The sequence below is a fragment of the Aricia agestis genome, chromosome 5 (genome assembly GCF_905147365.1).
Source record: "Aricia agestis chromosome 5, ilAriAges1.1, whole genome shotgun sequence".
In the NCBI taxonomy this organism is placed as follows: Eukaryota; Metazoa; Arthropoda; class Insecta; order Lepidoptera; family Lycaenidae; genus Aricia; species Aricia agestis.
The window spans coordinates 10,618,624-10,640,851 of NC_056410.1; the positions used below are offsets into that span (position 1 = coordinate 10,618,624).

Genomic DNA, 22,228 nt, shown 5'->3' on the forward strand with positions numbered 1-22,228 from the left:
CTTAATTAATAACGTGTATAACAATCGAAAGAATCGAAAAGCTTGGCTCAAAATGGTACCACCTCTTATAAAAATACGCATGAGCAAGCAATAGCGCGATCTAGGGGGACTCTTGGCGCCATCTATTTTGAGTTTTTGGAACTAATTTAATTTGACCAAATTTACGCATTTTCACCCCCTTACAACCCCCCTTTTCCAGTTAAAAAGTAGCCTATGTCCTTTCTCAGGCTTTAGACTATCTGTGTACAAAATTTCATTACAATCGGTTCAGTAGTTTTGGCGTGAAAGCGAGACAGACAGACAGACAGAGATACTTTCGCATTTATAATATTAGTATAGATAATATTCTAACGTATTAAAAACTATAAACAAAAACATACTAACTAATAAGTATGATTAGTTTTATGTTACAATAAAGTAAAAATTAAACGCCATCTGTTGAATCGTATTAGAACTAAAATGTTCATTCCATCGATATATTTCTGGATTTTTTATAATATTATTATACATAAAATATGTTTAAGATTTTTGAAATTTTATTTTAATACACATCCAAGACCCAGGAACATTGAAAACTTTTTGTTCCGCCTGCGGGACTCGAACCCAGGACCCCCGGGATGAGCGCTGGCCACGCGCAATGCGAATTCATTTTCATCGATATTTTCATGGAAATAAGATATTTTCCCACATCAAAATGTAGCCTATGTCCTTTCTCAGACTCTAGAATAACTGTATACAAAATTTCATTGCAATCGGTTCAGTAGTTTTGGCGTGAAAGCAAGACAGACAGACAGACAGACAGAGATACTTTCGCATTTATAATATTAGTATGGATTTCATTTAAGTTATTGTGTTTTGGTTCTTTTGTCACACAATAGAAAGTGTGTACTTGTAACTTGTATCATAATATATTATGTCCATTCGTTACAATTTTTTAAACATGTTAATTGTAATGCATGTAGAGTAGATAATAAGATTAATAAGGCAATAGCCTTGTAAAAAATTGAATGCAATGTCCGATGCAGACTACGCATCGAACATCACACCCGTCGTCAGTAGAAGATCCGGTACTGTAAATAAATAAATAATTAATTAAAATATTTACAAGTACAGTTCATTATACAGATTTGAAATAAACGTACAAAATATATACTTTCATCGTCGAAATACCACTAGTTTGTTTCTAGCGCGGTACAGCGACATCTATAAGAAAAATATTCAACTACGTAATGAGGGATTTTCATTTATATTTTTTAATTTTAATTTTAACAATCTTAACTAGATGGCGTAAGGATAGACACTTCTAGATTTTCTATTGGTTCCTCACCGATCTGAAATTATCTGCAGGTTGGCATCACTGACTACATATGGGTTGTGTTTCCAAAAAATATCAGTGTGCTGTCAAGTGTGACATAAATCAAAATATCTTAAACCTAAGCGATCATTGGCCTAAGCGATTAAGCCAGTACACTGGTAATAATTCCTGTGACATTTGATGTGAATATCATGTTGTGTTAAAGGCCTGATACACGGTTGACAACGGCGGATTTCAACTTAAGTTTTCAACCGTGTAGATCGATGTTTGATACCATTTACATTTTTTATTTTAAGTCCAATCCCAATAATATTAAATGTATTTATGTTAGTCTACTAGTAATAAAATAACAATAAAATAAAATTCGACTCGTACAAAGACTCTATTTCCGCTACGCGATTTGACGTACTTTGGTATTATGATTATTAATAATAATTAGTGTTTAACATTCTTGGATAGAAAAAATATGTGTAGTATGTACCTATTGTATGTATGTATGATAAGCATAATAAAAACAAATTTTAGTCATAATAAAAATTTAACATAATTATATTATAATTAGGTATAGGGCGCCATGAGGTTGTGTGTGAGTTGCAAGCATAGACACGTCCTATTCACGCAAAATCTATTCGACACTGTGGTTTACAACACGTTGACAACAGTGTGGCTGGCAACGCGCAAACCCGTTCTTGCTGTTAACAACCGCCGTTGTCAACCGTGTATCAGGTACTTTAGTTTGTATGGAAGGTCGCAAAAATACATTTTTTTATATTATAAAATGCGGTCATTAAATTGTGGTCGCCATAATATACTATAACTTACTTAACGAAATAAAGGTAAGGGAGCTTCTAAAAAATTAATATCACCTAAAACTAGGTACCAGTAAAACCAACTTTCCTCAAAATACCGGACATTGTCTTGTCCGGTATGACCGTTTATTTTTTACCGGACAGGCCTCGAAAATACCGGACTGTACGCTTAAATACCGGACATCTGGCAACCCTAGTCATAACAAAGGAGTCGGTCTGCATATTATTTCATGTGATAAAAGTGTTAATAAAAGTGTATAGGTAGTCAACGTTTTATGCAAGATCTTACTAAGAACGGCCAAAGAATGCCTCAAACCGTGGATTTAACATTAAATACGTAAGTTTTTAACAAGGTTTTTGTGTTTTGTGTGTCATGTTGGCATTCCTTTCTGTCAATAACGTAAACCCGTTTGACACTGTCAAAGTGACATTTTGATTTCCCGAGCAGCGAGCATGCCTGGATCTGGAAATTGCTTCCAAAATCTGGTGGTGGTGGCACGCGCAGGCGTCAGGGCAGCCACGGCCGATCTGCGTTGCCGCCTGCGCCGATTTCTGCCCCGCCCCCTGCGCAGCCGCCGAAGACGCAACGCAAGGTAAATGGGCGTCGTTAAACGACCTAATAATAAGTTAACAATATATGCCAGGTCATATTGTTTCTCTCCTTGTTACACTTCAGAGTGTGTTTATTTAAACTATACCCATAACTTTATCTTTAACCATAACAAAAAGTCAAATGAACTGTCAAATCCCTAGTAAAAGTCCATTATGGACGCCATATTTGACGAAAACCTTAGCTAACAATACGATTATTCTTTATTTTCTTTTCAGCTGCATCGAAACGAGGAGGCGGTCGAGGGTGCAAGCTCGCCAGTTTCTGGCGAGCCTGCATTTCCTTTGTCCGCCGACGCAAGAGATAATTGCAGTGCGACCACAGCCATCAAACCCAATAATAATTGCTAAGAGGCGGGACCGTGGCTGGTAAAAAACCATTGTCACGGTCCCGCCAAATAAATAATAATGAACTTGTAAAGAGTGTTTTTGTTTTCGCCAGGCCTCACATGCGTCTATCGTCACGAAGCTTTGTGCTGCTTGCAGCTATGCGTAAATGTTGCATATAATAAAGCCGCGTAATAAATATATATGTAAAGCCGCGCCAGCTCGAGCGACGCATTTGTTTCACTCCCACTATTGAATATTTTTTGCGCGCGCTTGGGTGTCATAAATTAAGCACTCGCAAAAATATATTGAACTAGCCAAATAGCAAAACATTTCGGCATCTTTGAAAAGTAATTTCCAGTTGTAAACAATGGCTTGTATTCAGTGTTATTTTGTGGTTTTCGGCAACAGAAAGAAGTGTCGGCATGAGCAAAGCGATTGTTTGTATAAAACAATACCGTGTTTTGGTCACGTTGTGGTTAAATTAACTAACACGTGTTCAGTTTGATTTCTTTGAGTGTATTAAAAATTATCAACCTCATATTATATTTTGTGAGTGTGACTTTTATAAACAAATTGTAACACCTCAGACCAAATAAAAAGTTTTTATTTGGTCTGAGCAAGACACGTAGAATTTCCGTGCGTAGAATATACATATAAGTACGCAATGATTTACTTGATACCTCACACGCATGGGTTAGATGAAAAAAAAATATGGTTTCAGTTGTACCTATGGGGACCCCTAAAATTTTTAATATTTTTTCCATTTTTGTATTAAAATCTTAATGCGGTTTACAGACTACATCGAATGACAAAGTTTCAATAGAATAGCTCTTATAGCTTCGGAAAAAACTGGCTGTGATGACATGAAGATATGTCGAATCTATAAGGGTTCCGTGCAGCAGAAGCACTTGAAATACTCAAAATATTCTTAATTATATTTGGACTTTGATAATTATTAATAATAAAATAAATATACTAGGGGCTCCCGTACAAAAAACACAATTTTTGGCCTATTTTTTCTCTATAACGGTACGGAACCCTTCGTGCGCGAGTCAGACTCGCACTTGGCCGATTTTGCCATTTGGCTACGGAACTCTAAAAAGGTTAAATGGATCAATTTACTTCGATACATTTCTTGATAGTTTTATTTTTTTATTGGTCTAACAGCGCCAAATAAGAAAAAAATCGATTAGTCGTAGGAGATACAACTCGTTTATTATTCAAACATTTAAATTGTTCTAAAATGCAACTCTTTTTATTGTTTTATTGGATTTAATTTAAAAATTAATGTGTCCCTACCGGGCGGTACTCGCGCACGGCTGTGTTGCGTAGCGCCGATCGCGCCAAGCGTGTCCAGGCGCACACGCCTAGCGCTATCGGATCCGAGATAGACGCCAGTGCGCAGAAGCCGCCAGGTGGGTCAAATTTAGCACAGCGGGCTTTGTTTGAAAATAGGTTAGCAGCGAAAGTGTTAATTGGCACAAGTGCTAGATTCACCGCCCCTGTGTGACACGCCTTACTAAATTGGTGTTTATGATGTAATTATTATGTTCCTTTGTCGCGCTTTGTTCCCACCATCTCTCGAACTAGCTTGTTCGTGTTTATTTTGAAAGTAACAATTATTTCAAAATAAACATGAAACAAAAAGCATTTTTGGAAGTGCTGATTGTATTCGGAATTCGCTCCTATACCTAAGCGTCTAATTGAGAAGTTGTATGTATTATAATATACTAGATGTCCCGCGCGGCTTCGCCCGCGTAAATTAGAAATTTCACAGAAACCGTACATTTTCGAATAAAAATAGCTATAAATACTACTTTCACGTGGTCTACTCTATATAAGTGCCAAATATTGCTATAAAAATAGCTCCAGTATTTCGTGAGATAAACCCTTTCTAATATTTTCCCCGTTTTTACCACATTTTCCTGAGTTTCTTCGGTCGTATTAGTCTTAGCGTGATAATATAATATAAAGCCTTACTCGATAAATGAGATATCTAACACTGAAATAAGTTTTTAAATCGGACCTGTAGTTCCTGAGATTAGCGCATTAAAGCAAACATACTCTTCAGGTTTATAATATTAAGTATACATTTTTTTTAATTATCGCTTGACAAACTCGAGCCTCGATCTAAAACACTATGAAAAGGCTCATAATCATGGGACGATGCATGGTATAATATTATGGTAGTGATGATGATGATGATGATGAATGTAATTTGCATAGTAGCATATGCTTTCCGTTCTTAAAACAACGACGAAACTCCCAAACTTGTATCTATAAAGAATCAGGAGTTCTCTCAGCACCTTCCGAACCAGGGTATACCTCGGTACAAAATCTTACTTGTTTGTAGCATATGCTTAGAATACTTCTCACGAAACCGAAGTCACCACATGTTTCCCTATAAGTTTTGAGGAGTTCCCTCGATTACTTAAGGATCCTTCATCAGATCACCACTTTTGTGAATATAATACCAAATGGGATGATACCCTATACTACTCGTACCAAAAGAAAAATTTTGAAAATCGGTTAACAAACGGCGGAGCAATCGTTGAACTTATGAAAACGAACATAACACCTCCCCCATTTTGAAAGTCGGTTAAAATTGTAGCCTATGTGTTATTCTGATATATAAGCTATATTATTGTAAAGTTTCATTAAAATCCGTTCAGTAGTTTTTGCGTGAAAGAGTAACAAACATCCATACATCCACACATCCACACATCCACACATTCACACATCCACACATCCACACATCCATACATCTATACATCCATACATCCAAACAAACTTTCGCCTTTATAATATTAGTAGGACTAGTAGGATTTTAACACTTAGGTACTGTGATCTTTAAATTAAAATCTATTCGTAAAAAAGATACCTCATTGTAACAATTAACTCAATACTAGATGTCCCGCGCGGCTTCACCCGCGTAAATTAGGAATTTTACAGAAACCGTACATTTTCCCATAAAAAATATTTCCCCCGCTTTTCCCACACTTTTCTGTGTTTCTTCGGTCGTATTAGTCTTAGCGTGATAATTTAATATAGCCTATAGTCTTACTCTGATACAGAGATAAGTTTTTAAATCGGACCTGTAATTCCTGAGATTGACGCGTTCAAGCAAACATACTCTTCAGGTTTATAATATTAAGTATAGATTTTTTAAAATTATCGCTTGACAAACTCGAGTATCGATCTAAAATACTATGAAAAGTACCAATAACAGGGTCATAATAGGCTCATAATCATGGAACGATGCATAGTATAATAATTATGGTAGTGATGATGATGATGATGAATATAATTTGCATAGTAGCATATGCTTTCTGTTCTTAAAACAACGCCGAAACTCCCAAACTTGTATCTATAAAGAATTAGGAGTTCTCTCAGCACCTTCCGAACCACGGTATACCAGGTATATCTCGGTGCAAGATCTTACTTGTTGGTAGCATATGCTTAGAATACTTCTCACGAAACCGAAGTCACCACATGTTTCCCTATAAGTTTTGAGGAGTTCCCTCGATTACTTAAGGATCCTTCATCAGATCACCACTTTTGTGAATATAATACCAAATGGGATGATACCCTATACTACTCGTACCAAAAGAAAAATTTTGAAAATCGGTTAACAAACGGCGGAGTAATCGTTGAATATAAGAAAACGAACATAACACCTCCCCCATTTTGAAAGTCGGTTAAAATTGTAGCCTATGTGTTATTCTGATGTATAAGCTATATTATTGTAAAGTTTCATTAAAATCCGTTTAGTAGTTTATGCATGAAAGAGTAATAAACATTCATACATCCAAACAAACTTTCGCCTTTATAATATTAGTAGGACTAGTAGGAAGTAGGATATTAGTAGGATTGATTGTTGTGAATATAGTAAAGCTCTTTACATTTTACGAGAAGTTTTTTCTTCCGTAAGAAACATCAATATTATGCTATAGAGTCTATTTAACTGTCACTTCAACAACTTCAGGATCTCTTCTCCATTTTCATCAAAGAAGGCATCACACACGCTGCTTGAGTTACCTAGTACCTTCTTTTGACGAAAATTAAGCTACAAATAAATTGGATTACTAATACTAATACAGTCTAATTCCTTTGTCTCCAGGGCCAGTCTACCGGTCCGCACGGCGCGGCTGCTGCAGCGCTCGCGGACGCAGACCCCGTCGGAGGCCGGAGTCAGCGATGGCAGCATCTCCCCCGCGCCCGCGCCCTCCTCGCTGCTGCAAGACGTCGTCGACATCAAGACCCTGCTTTTACAACTCAAGCGGGTCCTACAAGAGGTCAGCTATATGTCAAAATGCCTTGTCGAATGTTCTGCCATTGATTTTCTGCCAATTTACATGTTATGCTTGTTTAGATGTTTCCATTTTACATGTTCTGCCATTTTACCAGATTTGCCAGTTGTTCTGCTATTTTCTTCTGTATGTTGGGCCATGATAGACACAACAAATTTCACCTATATAATATATATTTGGGACAAATACAGGCGATTACAAACCTGGATTTGCATACAAATTAATTATCGATGATCGACATTGATTGTTTTTATACAGCAGCCAACGTCCATCGAATGAACGTCCATCATGATTCATGGCCCAACGTGGACCTTTAAGGGGGCGACTAACCCTAAAGTCGATTTTATAATTCATTTTTATACTTGAAAATAAGTCCCGAATTGTTTCATTTTCTAAAATTAGATACTACATTATATTTCCGAGAATTGGATCTGAGCAAAAACACGATAATATCTTAAAATTTTCTCGATAGAAAAAAATCACAAAGATGCATCTAATTTTCACGAATTTTTTATTTATTGCCATAACCGTGCATTGTATAAAATTCTATCATTGAGAGATCGACCTAGCGGATTTTTAAAATGTTGTATATTTATCGAGTTATTGAGAAAAAACTAATTTGGCGATGAATCCGCGTCGTTGTTTTTCACCTGGCATATGAAAGACAGGCGTGAGTGTGAAGAGAGAAGGACGATGTTTGATTTTTGGGGTTAGTCGCCCTCTTAAGTATCAGCCCGAATTTGTATTTAATTTGTAATACTATTAGTGTCATATTACGTTAAGTAGATTATGGTGTTTTGCGAATTTTGTAATCTTACAAGTGCGGATTAGATTTTTTTGGCCAAGGACTTTTTGTTCGATTATATTTTCACTTAGATTTTGTCTGCAGTTTCGTTTGCGCAAAAATTGATTAGTCGAACGTTGACCGTTTTTTCCATGATCAAAATTATCTTTTATAGGTATGTCCCAGAACTCAGAACTCAAAAGTATCACCATACCAAATTCCTCAAAATCGGTTCTGTCATGTAAAAATGAACGAACGAGTAACGAACTGACAGAAACACTTTCGCATTTATAATATTAGTACGAATTCGCATCGAGGTAGTAACTACCTCGAATTACTTTAAAAATCTTACTACTCAAAAGATATTTCCAAACGAATCAACCTTCAGTTTTATGGTAATACTAATAATATATTTTTCTAGAATTCAACAGAGAAGGAATTCAAGTAATTCAAATTATTTTTCATTGAAATGTTATAGGGAATGCTTAATGCTAACTTTTATTTTACGTCGTATTCGTACGAGTCATTAATCACTTTAAATGCATATGCATTATATTGCATAAATATTTTGATAAGCCAAATCTTGACATTTATTTGAACTTTATTTACTCGAGAAAAAATGAACTCATGTAAGTATTCGCTCATCATCTCAATACATACTATATTACCAGAAAAGCGCTTTGTAATAATTAGATGTAACAAACTTTCATCAGACAAATCATTACTTTTCGATAAATGTAGACTGTGTTACAAATTACAATGCTAAGGGGTTCTCACAGGATCACAAGCACGATCTTAAAATTAAGATACCCTGATAGCATTCAAAGAATCTTGACAATAATGGGAATATTAGTATTATGAGGAACACCGATAACACTAATTAATTGCTAATAATTGTTGACAACAATTTAATGATTAACTGTCTAAAATCAATCAACATAATCTACATGACTATGTTTAACTTCTTTGTATACCCCTACCTATCCAATTATTTGTTCGCTTATATTGCACTTTACTTTGCTTAACACATTTTTGTTTGTTTTGTTTTAACTGTGTTTTGTTTTCGTTGCATTTTTGTTTGGCGCACGTCAGCCGGGGGAGGAGCATCATTCGATGAGTGTAAGTATTATTGTGTACTGTACAGTACTCGACCAAAAAGAATGTACCATCGAGGAAATTTATTCCTAGGCAGTTGACAGATCAACGTCATTTGGTCGGATCATGTCAATTCAATGTAAATTGTGATCTGCCGGCTGGGTTTGACGTAACGCGACCAAAGTATAGGTCTACCAGAATCTGTTAGAAAAAAGTGAGAAAATAAATTGAGTCTAGCACTACCAGGGAAATTGGAATAAAACATTTTGTTCTTTTTTTTCCTTATAGCTGCATATGATTCTGTGTGTCTTTGTGTTCTTTCTGTCTTTTTGAAAATTTGCCATCCAAATTTACCATCAGATCCTGGTAGACCTTTACGTAGGTCCCCCATCTGCCTAGGAATCAACTTCTCTGATAGTACATAGCTTCATAATGTGACATATTTTGGCTTATAAGTTTTGCCTGACATTTTTTCAAACCATGCCGATACATGTGACATTTTTGCGGCAAGCAGCAAGCTCACTGCATAAATGTATATTATACAGCTGACAGAATTAGCTGCAGTACATGGTCAATGTACGTTCTCCTCAGCCGGGTACTGTATCGCATGCTCTTGATTGTTTTAATCAAGCGTAAAATACCTACGTCATGAAGCCGCCATATTTCTGTCAAATTACTGTCTTCGTACTGGCACGAAATAAAAGTGAATCGCGACTATGTTTTTTACGATTACGACTTTACGTGGTTAACCACGTAAAGTCGTAATATAAAAATTTATAAACGCTGCATTAATGCAGCGTTAATTGATTCTATATTAAAAACACAGATGTGAAATGTGACTGTACATAGTCCACGTAGCTTTTTAATGTTTCTAATAGACTTCAGGTTCAGGATTCATACATATTCTATAGACTTCATCATTCAGATAGAATCCCTAATTTAAATTTTCCAAGATTCCGACTACTTAGTATGTACTTACTATATTCATTTTCTTTCAATTAATTTATTTTCTTATCACCTGCAGGTACAGCATCATATTGTAAAAGATGGCATGAATTAAATTATATAGGTTGCATTCTTTGTTTTTATTAGAAACTAAATATTATATATTATATATTATATAATATATAATGTATTATTAATATTATATAGAACAGCAATGAGGATTGATAATATTATTATAATCGCTATTATACCAGTGAATCCGCGTGCGTTCGCGTGTTAATATCTGTGTTTGGCGATTCTCTCGATACTGGTTCTGTAATATAATCAAATGGATCAAGTTTCTAAATCGATAAAAAATTTGCTCTTTAATGCACCATTTAAAACGGCTGATTATAATTTTGCATATAATTAGCAGAGTTACCCAAGATCTAATAATATCCAGTGCAGTATATTATTGTTATCATGCATTTTTTGCTTAGTGGCAGACATATGAAAATATTGTTGTCTTCGTTATAACCGACATGGCGGTCTACATCAATTATTATAAACACGATAAAGAATCTTGGCGAAGTTTATATAGATGTGTATTGATTCAAAAGTTTTATTCAGTCTTTTAGCAATAATTGCTCCAACGTAATATGCAAAAAACGTATACACAGCTCTACACGCACTTGTTTTATCGTAATAAATCATAGAGTATCGCAATCGACAAAGTTAACATTTAAACAGTCTGCAACCAACAGTCTGTATAGTGCTGTATAGCCATATGGCTGTATAGCCATAGTCGTAGCAACATCCATATGGATGTTGCTACGACTAGACGTCCATAATTTTGTATTAATTTTGATTAAAATATTAAAAATGAAACTCCGACGTAGCAACTAGAAACTATAAATAAAAGCTAAAAGCTCTAAAAATCAAACGTGAACGTGAACTCTACGCGTATTTTTGAAATTTTAAATGTCTACAAAATTCTAGTGTTTAGTCTTTTATTTGTATAAGAAGTTTGTATAAAGTGACACATCCTTAAAAAATATTTTGAACTCGTATTTAACTTTAGTATACTCATTTTTATTTCAACCGCGAAACGATTAACGAATTGTTACTTTAATAATTAGCGAAAGTAAAAGAAAAGTATCAAATTAGTAAAAATGTAATCACTAATAAGATATTATGACTTTCTTTATATTATTACCGTGCTAAAAAATAATGAAATTCCAAATTATGCCTGTAAATGAAATATCATTTTGTGACTAGCTGAATGAGTTTCTGAAATAAAAGTGACTAGGTTGCGTATACTTTAGAGTTTAGTATTTTATGTAGGTTGGTAGGAAGAGAGGTAGATAAATATTCATAGAAATTTCTACTAGAATCTATTGAAATTTAAAAATTATAATCCGTACTACGCGTATTAATTATAGTCTCTAGGGCCTAGAGAGTAGAGACTATAATTAATACGCGTACCCCTTAATAGTAATAGCTAAGGCCTAGAGTCTAGGCCTTAGCTATTATTAATTTATTATTAAGGGGGCGACTAACCCAAAATTGACGATTTTATAATTCATTTAGCTTAGGCCAAAGTAAGCCCCGATTTTTTTTAATTTTTTTTATAATTCATTTAGCGTAGGCCAAAGTAAGCCCCGATTTTTTTTCATTTTCTAAACATAGATACTACATTATATTTCCAAGAATTTGATCTGAGCAAAATCTTAAAATTTTTAATTAAAGGTTTGTATAATAGATAAGGTAAACTCCGCAAAATCTGTTTACAATGGTGAGAACCATGTTGACGATACATTACTTTTGGACTGCTTCCTTAATCTATTCGTTGGTCATCGGGCTTTGCATAAAGATTTCCCACGGACTAAAATAAATAACTTTGGCAACAGCCTTGCCAGTTTAAACATTTAAAAATTAAGCGTCGCTTGTGTTATCTAAAGCACCAAAATTAAGACAGAATTATTATGTGATAGGACCGCTAGGCGCCAATCATGATAAAGTAAATAAAGCAAATAAAATACTTAAATCGACGCCCCCACCGAATAATCAATGTGCTATTGTGGGGTTTTTGCTGTTATGCGATTTTTGGCATCTAGAAGTCAAAATACATCATGTGAATTTTTTTCAGAATTTTTCTGAATAAACATATTTTTTTATATCTTTGTAAATATTTACAAAGATATAAAAAAATATATTTTACACCAAAAACTGGGCAATAGGCTATTGCGAAAAAATATGTCAAAACGATTTGACGATAAACGACTATTGCATGGTTATTCGGGTAAATACATTGCTGCCTACTGCACACTTCCACTCCTGCACATCTCACTTTCACACTCCTTCCACTCAGGTAACCGCTGATCACCCGCCTCAGATTCCCCAGACACCTAACTTCAGCTAACCGAACCTGTACAGCTGGCCACCAAGTATTGTCGAAGGCCCCCTCTGTGTCCAGCGATACCATAACATAAATTTTCTCCTCTCTCTTCTTTCTGATGTGATTCACTAACCTATAGGTAGAGGGCGTCTTCGGTGCACCTTTGGGACATAAAGGCATATTGGTTGGGTTTTATTTTGGACAATTTGTAGGTCCATCTCGGTCCACTCACCTCCAGCCTCCAGTCTCAGACCAGCATCAGGTCCGTCATCGCAAAGGTTTACACAGTACCCAAGAGTCAGGAATAGTCAGACTTTCTTCATTAAAATAAATAAGAATGTCTGACTGTCCCTGGCTAGTTTTTTAGATGTCTTAAGTCGTCATAGACGTAAGAACGACCAGCGGTCGTTTTGGAAGACATCAAGACGTGGTAAAGTCCTTCCTAACATTCGTTAAATTATGTAGATTGCTCATATTTTTATTATATACTTTACGGTTATTGTACGAATCCGTCTTCTTCAGTTTTCAGGATATATAATCATAATCTGTTTTGATTTTTGCAATCCACATGCGGGTTTTCTTACAAACAAGGATGTATGGCCAATATTTGCTACAAAATAAACTAATCGTAACCGATAAGCAGCGAGATCTGTTACAAATTAACGAGAACGTCTTTAGATATTTTCTTCTTTCGCAAAGACTCCTAAGAAGTTCTTAAAACTGTCGTGACATACTTGTTACAGTTTCACGCCTGCAAGCAGCTGTCATACAGTCAAAGTTGTCCTGCAGGTCCTAATGGGACCCAATTCAGCATTTAATTAGGAATGCGATTGCTAGCTACTATAAGTTATGCTGTTATAGTGTGTTGTGTGAATATTGTATTGTATTGTAACTTGAGAAGTTTTTAACATAGTTTTGATCCGGATTACATTGAACTGTATTACGATATAGATAGAAGTCGACGATTAAAGCACCGTAATATAAGAAAGGCCTACGATGCTCTCGGAAGACTGCCTAAACTCTAAAGCAATTTCCTGCCTTTTATCATTCATTTTATTAGAACATAATACGATATTGACTATTGTGACACCAACTATGGTGGCGATGATGGTTATGATTAACATTTATTTAACTGCAATGATTATAAGTACTATTAAAATGATAGAGCCAGTCTCCAGAGTGTATTTTTTATAACCTAGAGCTGTTTTGATTGCAAGAATGTCATTTATGTCATCAAGTAATGAATGTATTAAAACAAAAATACATATTATTTTTATTTTACCTATAGTAGAACATCATTGGAATTAAAGACAATGACTATAATTATAAAGTGTACAATATTTTTTAATCCCCGAATAGTAAATTAATAGGTGTTTACCAATATTCTTATCCCAAACAATTTCCCCGAATAATATTGCAATGAGATATTATATGTGCATTTTATTGCAGTCAAACGCAAAATTACCCGAATAATCATGCAATAGATAATAATGATCAGAGCTTGACCTACTCCAGAACGATAAGTTGCGTTTTGCTTTATTTAAAAAAAACCTTAGGTGGTAATTAAATATTGTTAAGATAGCAAGATAGGCAAAAAAAAATTGCTTTCATTTGATATATAAAAAGTATTTGATGCTTTTTTTTTTTGACGGAGTTATTAACAAAAATCAGTTTTTCGCCTCTCCTGAACATTTTCATTTTTACGATTGTCCGATTATTCGGTGGGGCGTCGAAATATTCGTTACCTATAACAAAAAAACAATAATTAACACTAAGTAGACTGTGCTGGGTAAAAAGCCGCCATGCGCGCAGCGCGGACGGTTCCAGGTCGACTACTTTAATCACATGAAACACACAGTCATAGCTCATCTCCATTGCATAACCCTATCATGATATTAATGATTTTTGTAGGACCATAAAAAATTACCAAATAATATTGACTGTTTCAGAGCGAAACTCTCGACCCGTTGCTAGCGGCGTGCGCGGAGAGCCCCGCGCGCGGCAACGGGCGCCGCCCCCCCGCCTCGCCGCTGCACCCCGATGCCTGCGCAGAAATGCGCCGGCAGATACTCTACCTACAGGTATAAAACGTCTCCACAACTAGACTACCTTAACCAGTGGCGGCCTTACCCATAATATAGCGAGGCCCCGGGCGGCAGTTCCTAAATACCTTGCGTTGACCCGGGCGATTGCAATGTTCGCCACCCTCTAGGGCCGCCACTGACCTTAGCTATAATTTTTAAGACATAAATGATCTGTAATGATGTTGATGATGATGAAGATGATGATCGTGGTGATGATGATGATGAAGTAGATGACTTTGTTGATAATGACGACTGTGATGGTATCGTGGTCACAATATTAAATTAACTGTTTGCACAAATAAAGTCGAGGAAATTGAAAAGGTATTAATTTTATATAACCGCAGCTGCTTTGAAGTTCAAAGCTTGGCCTTTCTACAACTTCCTGATAGTTATGAGACCATAACCAATTAATTAAACTTAATTTAGTATGATTCAGTGCAGCGCGAGCGCAACTAATTTTGTTCGCGTATTCGTCTTCGGAACTGCTAAGAAAAATGTTAGTCCTTTTTTGTGAACTGATTCTTATATCAATGCCTACACTGCCTTTAATAAGTACTATTTGTAATGTCTTAATATTGTTGTAAAGAACACACCTAGGTTACGTCTTTAGAATATATATTATCTACCATAATAGGCGTAGATAATTACGCAGAAAACAATAATACCTATAGCCTAAGTGCAAATCCACAAGTTACTATCTTTGAACGAGTGGTGCGCAAATGGTGCGTGACAACTGACACGTGACAGATCACAGAACGTGCACTTATCTAGCATGCGTGCTTGTAATTCATCAACTCAACGTTCGGCATGTTATAATAAATTATTAATTAACGTTGTTTGAAACATCGATAAACGATGGATGGATAAGGATTGTTGTTTGGACATTTCAAATATTGATGACAAAGATTATTATCTTTATGACAACGTAGGTCCGTAGCTTGATGTAGTTGGTCGTCCTTTAACAAACAGAAATGAATAATCCGGAAACTTGTACAAATTCTTCTCGTTAGTTTTCAACGAAGAATAAAAGTTTAGTAAGGTTATCAAAAATATAATAATAATCAGTTTATCAGCTGTTGTAACTCTTTACTCCGTGCTCGTAACCATTTCTTTTAAGAGGACTAACCAGGGGCGAGAGAAATTGAAAATAGGTATTTGAAAATGTGTATTGCTGTCTCACCAATCTCAAGTCTCCCACCGCAGAGCGCGATAGAGACAACACGACAAAAGTTCTATTAAAAGAACAGAAAATCTTCGATTCGTTGTCCGCTGATTCCTTCTTCAAAACTTAACCGATTTAAGTACTTTTTTCATTAAGAATTAAAGCAAGGCTTGAGCTGTGTTCCTATATTTTATTTTATTTTTTGCATATTTTAGCCAGTTTTGTTTTCTGGGTGTTTGAACACAGAGGAAAATCTGGCAATTTTTTTTGGGTTTTTGGACGTTCTTATCTTTTATAATAATAAAATTATGAAAAAAAAAAAAAGAAAACATAGGGACATGCTCATAGTGGCCATAGATATTCAGGAAAAAAACATAACTCTACCGGCATTATCCAGGGAGGAAACAGGGGACAACGTTTGTATGGAAAAACGGCGGTGTGGACTCCTCTTAAGTTAACTTTTTAAAAACTTTGTGTAGGTACGTTTAAAAAAAATCCTCCATGAACGTATAGACAAAAACACATGAAATAGAACTTGATATACAAACATAATATTAATACAAATCATCAAACAAAATACTAATACTAGTATGAAATTACAGTTGTGTGACCTACTTTTGCAGAATTATGTCTGTTATTACCAGCAATTAGAAACGATTAATTGTTCGTTTTCTGAAACGTGCAGGATGTCCCACAAACTACCCATAAAGTACTATAAGAGAAGTTGATTCGTAGGCAGATGACGGACCTACGTAAATTGGTCGCGTTTTGTCAAACCCATGTCAAACCCAGTTAACAGATCACGAATTCATTGAATTGACATAATTCGACCAAATGACGTTGGTCTGCTTATGAATCAATTACTTCGCTGGTACGTCAATATTAAAGTACTTAAATACTTTTGGATGGTGCTCAAATAAGTAAATAAAAATATTCGCACGGAATTGCTCAATAAGAAGGGAAAACCACCACGGGATGGGGTTTTCCCCAATTATTGAGAATTCGATGTTTAATATAATATCGACATCACAAATCATTGAAGTGTAAAAGGTTAGCGTCGTTATATAAGTTTGTAGGTGAAAAATAGTGGTAACCAGAAAGTTCAGAAAGTTTCTACAAAGACTGTATTTTAGGCTGGTTAAAGAAATCTTAGTACGAAATGACGCAACGGCAGGCGAGGATAAAATGATTATATATAATTATTTATATAATATAATCATTTTATCCTCGAGGAAGTAGATTTAACCAGCCAAAAAATACAGTCTTTGTAGAAACTTTCTGAAATGTTACGTCGGAGAAACTTTAACTAGTTGCTTATATACCTCACGTTTTACGTTTCAGGGTCAGTTGGAAGAACGCGACCGTCTGGTACGAGTGTTGCAGCAACAGATGTCGCGCATGGCCGAGAACCACGAGCCGCGCGCAGACGACACCTGCAACGTCGCCACGCAGACTGATCGGGTAAATAATAAATATTATTACACTTAGCCCTTAGGGCCTGTTTCACCACTTCCTGATAAGTGCCGGATAGGCTATCCACCACTTAACTTGACAGATAGAGTATGGAGTATCTGTCAAATAAGTTGTGGATAGCCTACCCGGCACTTTAATATATGGAATAGGCTATTCACAACTTTTTTGACAGATTCTCCATACTTCATCTGTCCCGCAAGGGATCCAGAAGATATAGCAGAAGTATTGCAATCATTATTGCTGTATCAGTAACTTGCATCCCAATTTATAATTTGTCTTCATTTTCTAGTTGCGACCACCAATGGGTACTACACTAGCTAGTTCTGAAAATTCCGGATTAGTTAGGTAAGATGACATCCTATTATTTGCTTGCTTACTGGGGTGATGGAATATATTAACTTCTACTTCATATTGTTCCTCTATTATATTTATAAAATGTACTCGTAGTTTATACAATCCACACGCAAAAAGCCTACTTTATACCTTAGCTTATCGTGTATTTATTTTTTATTTCTCCCATATTATTTCATTTGGTTATATTGTATTTGTTTTAGGTTGTTCGCCGCCTCGTTACATTCACTGAAAACCTTTTTACACTTACTACACTCATCATTTATCATAACATATAGTACGCCTACATCTTACATATTACCGTTTCCCTCTTATAACTTGCCTCATCTAAAAGAAACATGTAGTAGGGTAGTCCAAAAAACAGTAGCTAAAAGTCACAATTTTGCTGCTAGTATACAAAATTCTAAATGGTTTGTGTTCAACAACTACATATTTACAAAGATGTCGTTCACTCCTACATCTATGTGCTCATTCACTTTATCATTTTCCCCATTTTTCACCGAACTTATAATTTAGTAAAGCCATTTTACCATTAGTATCTAGTGTTAATATTTCTTACTTTACTTTCGACATAACTTCAGTTTCGTTTCAATGTCTGTCCATTTGTCCATCATTGATAATTCATATCGTTATGGTTTCCTCACATGCTGCTTTGATTACGTTTGGATTTGGTATTGGGAATGCGACAGTTTCCATTTGGGCGCGCGCGTTCGTGCGTCAGATCAGGTAGCGTGGCTCGACTGCTTGCTCGCTGTTTGTCTCTTGTGCTCTGTCAATTTGCTCTGCTTCTTGCATCTCTTCTACGCAAACGACGATGTCTATCAGAGAGATTTAGATTGTTACACCTACGGTGACATGAAAAAGTTTTGCACGTCCTAGACTAACGCTTAAGATTTTAAACTTTAAGTGCCTATATGCTTCGTGATAATAGGTTTAAGGAATTGTTGTTGTATTTGTGAACTGTCTACTTTTATATAACTTTGTCGTTTTAAACTTTATACTTAACATTCGCACAATCCTAGGATTTGATATTTAAAGGTCTAACTTTGTTACTTGGTTTCTGCTACTGTTATGTGTTTGATCGTTGTGATTTGTGGTATTTCTATACTTTATATTTTTTGTAACTTGCCTTGATTACGAATATTACCTCTGTGTTACACGCTGCCATAACAGAATATAAAGGTGAGATACAAAATATACACATTACAAACATACTCTTATCTTACCATACAGTCGATTAACCACGAAGAAGGCAAATGTATATTAGGCATGTAACGTGAAATTAAACTTATTAATAATTTGGAACACGCACCTACCCAAAATCTTTAAACTAAAATACTAATAATGTACATATTTTTTAACAGTTGGAATGAACAAACCGATGGAAGGAAGCTGCCGTCATATAACGAAGCACAAAAGACGAAGAGGCCTGTTACCAACGGGACCGTGAAATGTCAGTGCGGTGCGAGGAAAGTGAGTGGACAAAGTGACGAAAACGGACAGACGGACAAACGGACGGACGTGGTGCATCTCAAGTCGAACAGCCGAGTCGGCTCCAAGTATCTCCAAGCTCTAGCCGGTACTAACGAAAACAGAAGATACGTCAAAAGGGACTCGTCCGTGGGCGACAAGCCGGAGCGGAGGAGCCTCCACTCGAGCCGGTCTAGGTCGATAGAGAACTTCTACCAGCAACACTACCTGACCACGGAGCCGCTGCTGGCCAAGACCGCGGTCATAGAGGAGAGCACCGTGAAACATCACACGTCCTACGGCGACCTGTACAACGGACGGATCAGCAGCAAGGAAAGCGTGAACGGTAACAGACATAGTCCGAGCCTGAACGGGCAGTCGACGGACACGGACTACAGCTCGGACGGCGGGTACAAATCTCTTCCTTCGTCCATCAACTACAACGGGTATTCGCCCAAGAAGGTCAGCGGAATACCGAGAAGATCTCTAGAGCATAAATTCACATCTCCAAAGCATGTCAAAGCGAGCGCAATTTAGTTCGTATTTCGTTCGGTATAAAGCAAACGTTTAAGCCTACGTGTAACGATACAAAATTATTGTGAGTATATCTGGTACGTCTATCTATTAATGAGTACCGATGAATGATTGTGATGTTTGTTTTAGCCGTCTTCGACTCTTTAGGACATCTAATGATAAATTGACTTGCGACTCGGTTTTTAAGCCGATAAAACGCATACAGAACGAAATGTACTCCAACTGCAGCCCAAGCTGCAAACATTTTCCTTGCCATGTTATAGACAGAATATCTCTGTCTGACAATTAGATCTCTGACAAGGTCCCTAGAGTCGCGGACTCGTGCCATCGGCATGTATCAACAAGACGCCGCTGGGGCTTCGCATTTACGCTCGCCTCGCCTAATCTAAGCTCTTTACTTTGGATGCCAAATCGCTATTAGGTGTTCTTTGATTTATAATTTGTTGTCTTCGATATTAATATGTCTTTGCATCGGTGTATACAGCGCGGCTATCCTGCTGATAGTATTCGGCAGTAATCGTTTCTATCGGTAGGTACCGGTAAGGTTTTAAATCACAGGGTTATATTTTCTCATGTCATTTCCATAGAGAGACGAATTGTAGAGCACCGTTAAGTGGATAGTCGTGATGTAATTAGGTAGTGTAATAATAACTAGGCAAAAGAACGAACGTATCGCTCGTCGCTACTGAATTTTTAGAAATTGTCTAGTTATTATTGTACTGCACATATTGATTCATAAACAGATTGCGGACCTACGTGATTGGGTCGGGTTATGGCCTCTTAACATTAGCCATGTTATATAGAGCTGAGGTTGTTGCAAGCCGACTAAACTACGTAGGTCTAAGAATCAATTTATCTGATAATGCAATGTAATTCTACGCTACTGACACCACGTAAATTGATAAACGTAAACCGAGAACTATTTTTTGTAGTTTTTTCTTTAAAACAGATTTACAAACGGGCGATAAGATGTTATCATAGATTTTCTATTGTAGTAACTAGTAGGTTACGCTGTATGTGATAAGTGGCTGTACGGACTTCCCATTGTATATTACGTATTAAAATTTATTGAAATTTGACAAACAATTCATTCTGTTGGTTATCAAATATGTACAATCAGAGAAGTCGATTCATAGGCAGATACCGTGCCTACGTAATTTAGTAGGGTCATGTCAAGTCCAGACTCCAGCCTGCCGCTAACGCCAACGAGATATCTCACTCTACATGTTTTCTCGATGTTTGATGGTTTGTCTCTTCATCTCTATTGACCCTAGCATGACAAACATTTTTTCTCGCGTAGATCTATCATCGAAATAACACATTTTATAGAGTTTTGTCGAGATAATTTCGAGATTTTGACATTATGAGACGAGTAGTTTTTTATACTTATTTTAGTAATTATCTCGAGAGTGAGATATCTCGTTGGCGTATGCTAGGCAGGCAGTTGACAAGTAACGACTAATATATTTTATTGACATAACCCGACCAAACAACTTAGGTCCGCTGTCTGACTACGAATCAATTTGTTTAATGGTACGTCAGCTTTGAAAGCATTTATTTATCCATTTCAATTGTATAATCGGTATAATGAAATATTTGTCCATTCATTGTAAAGAAAGTTTGAATCTTCCATTTTGAATGAAATGGCCTTAGTGAATGAGTTAATATTGGCAGTACTACTTTAATGTTAGATGAGTATTGTAATAGTTATGTATTGCCAGTATTAATAGTGATAGGCTGTAAAATCAGTAAGTATCTAATGGTTAAGTAACCTATGTTGATACCTAGATCCCTTATATGGATTATGGATGTATGCAAAGTTTTTGTACTATCAGAGAAATTGATTCATTGGCAAATTGGGGTTCAACGTTATTTTGCCGTGTTATGTCAATGTTAAACGTTACCTACCGGCTGGTCTTGACATAACCCAACTAAATTAAGTAGGTTCTCCTACTGTCTAAGAATCAATTTCTTTGTTAGTGCTGAATAGCTACATCTGTTTGTTATATATCGCTCTCCTCTGTTAGTATAAGTCAAAGCCGACTAGCTTTAGTAAATATGTAATTAATTTAATGAATCAGAATTGTTTCAATAAATAACTTTTATTTTGAGTTTGCTTCGTTATTTTTACCCTACATGAATAAAGCGTCTCCCAGACAGACGCGGCTTGCGGTGGCGGTCAGTTGGATGACTTGGCCGCGTGTGTCTATGTCGTTCCTAGAACTCTCAAGTCATCCAACTGACCACCACCGCAGGCCGCGTCTGTCTGGGAGACGCTTTAGGTGTCGTGCCAATACTGACTTAAAACACAAACTATTAAAACTGTCAATTTTTTAACTAGCTACTGTATTCCTCCTATGTCCCAAGTACACAAGTATGGATCTGTGTCAGCGTTGCCAGACGTCCCGATTTTGGAGGGACGTCGCGTCCCGATTTTTAAGTCAAAATTAAATGTCCCGCGCGGGACAGGCTCGGTCCCGCTTTTCGGGGATAACGTAGCTTACATAGTCTTTGGGGTATAAGTATAACTCGAACGTGCAGCGTGCTGAGAAAGAAATGTGCGTAATGAAGAATAAGAGT

General features: G+C 36.2%; 1 protein-coding gene across 9 annotated transcripts in view; it reads left to right on the plus strand.

The window, feature by feature from the left end:
- Positions 1 to 20,369, plus strand: part of LOC121727379 — an 88,932-nt gene extending 68,563 nt beyond the window's left edge. For 3 of the 9 annotated variants that reach the window (XM_042115174.1, XM_042115176.1, XM_042115179.1), the window contains exons 17-22: positions 7,184 to 7,358; positions 9,250 to 9,276; positions 14,524 to 14,655; positions 17,162 to 17,281; positions 17,583 to 17,638; positions 19,009 to 20,369. In XM_042115174.1, coding sequence (XP_041971108.1) covers positions 7,184 to 7,358; positions 9,250 to 9,276; positions 14,524 to 14,655; positions 17,162 to 17,281; positions 17,583 to 17,638; positions 19,009 to 19,651 — 1,153 coding nt within the window. In that variant the 3' untranslated portion in view covers positions 19,652 to 20,369. The other 6 variants (XM_042115181.1, XM_042115175.1, XM_042115182.1 and 3 more) reach the window with 6 other exon arrangements.
- The last annotated feature ends 1,859 nt before the right edge of the window (positions 20,370 to 22,228 follow it).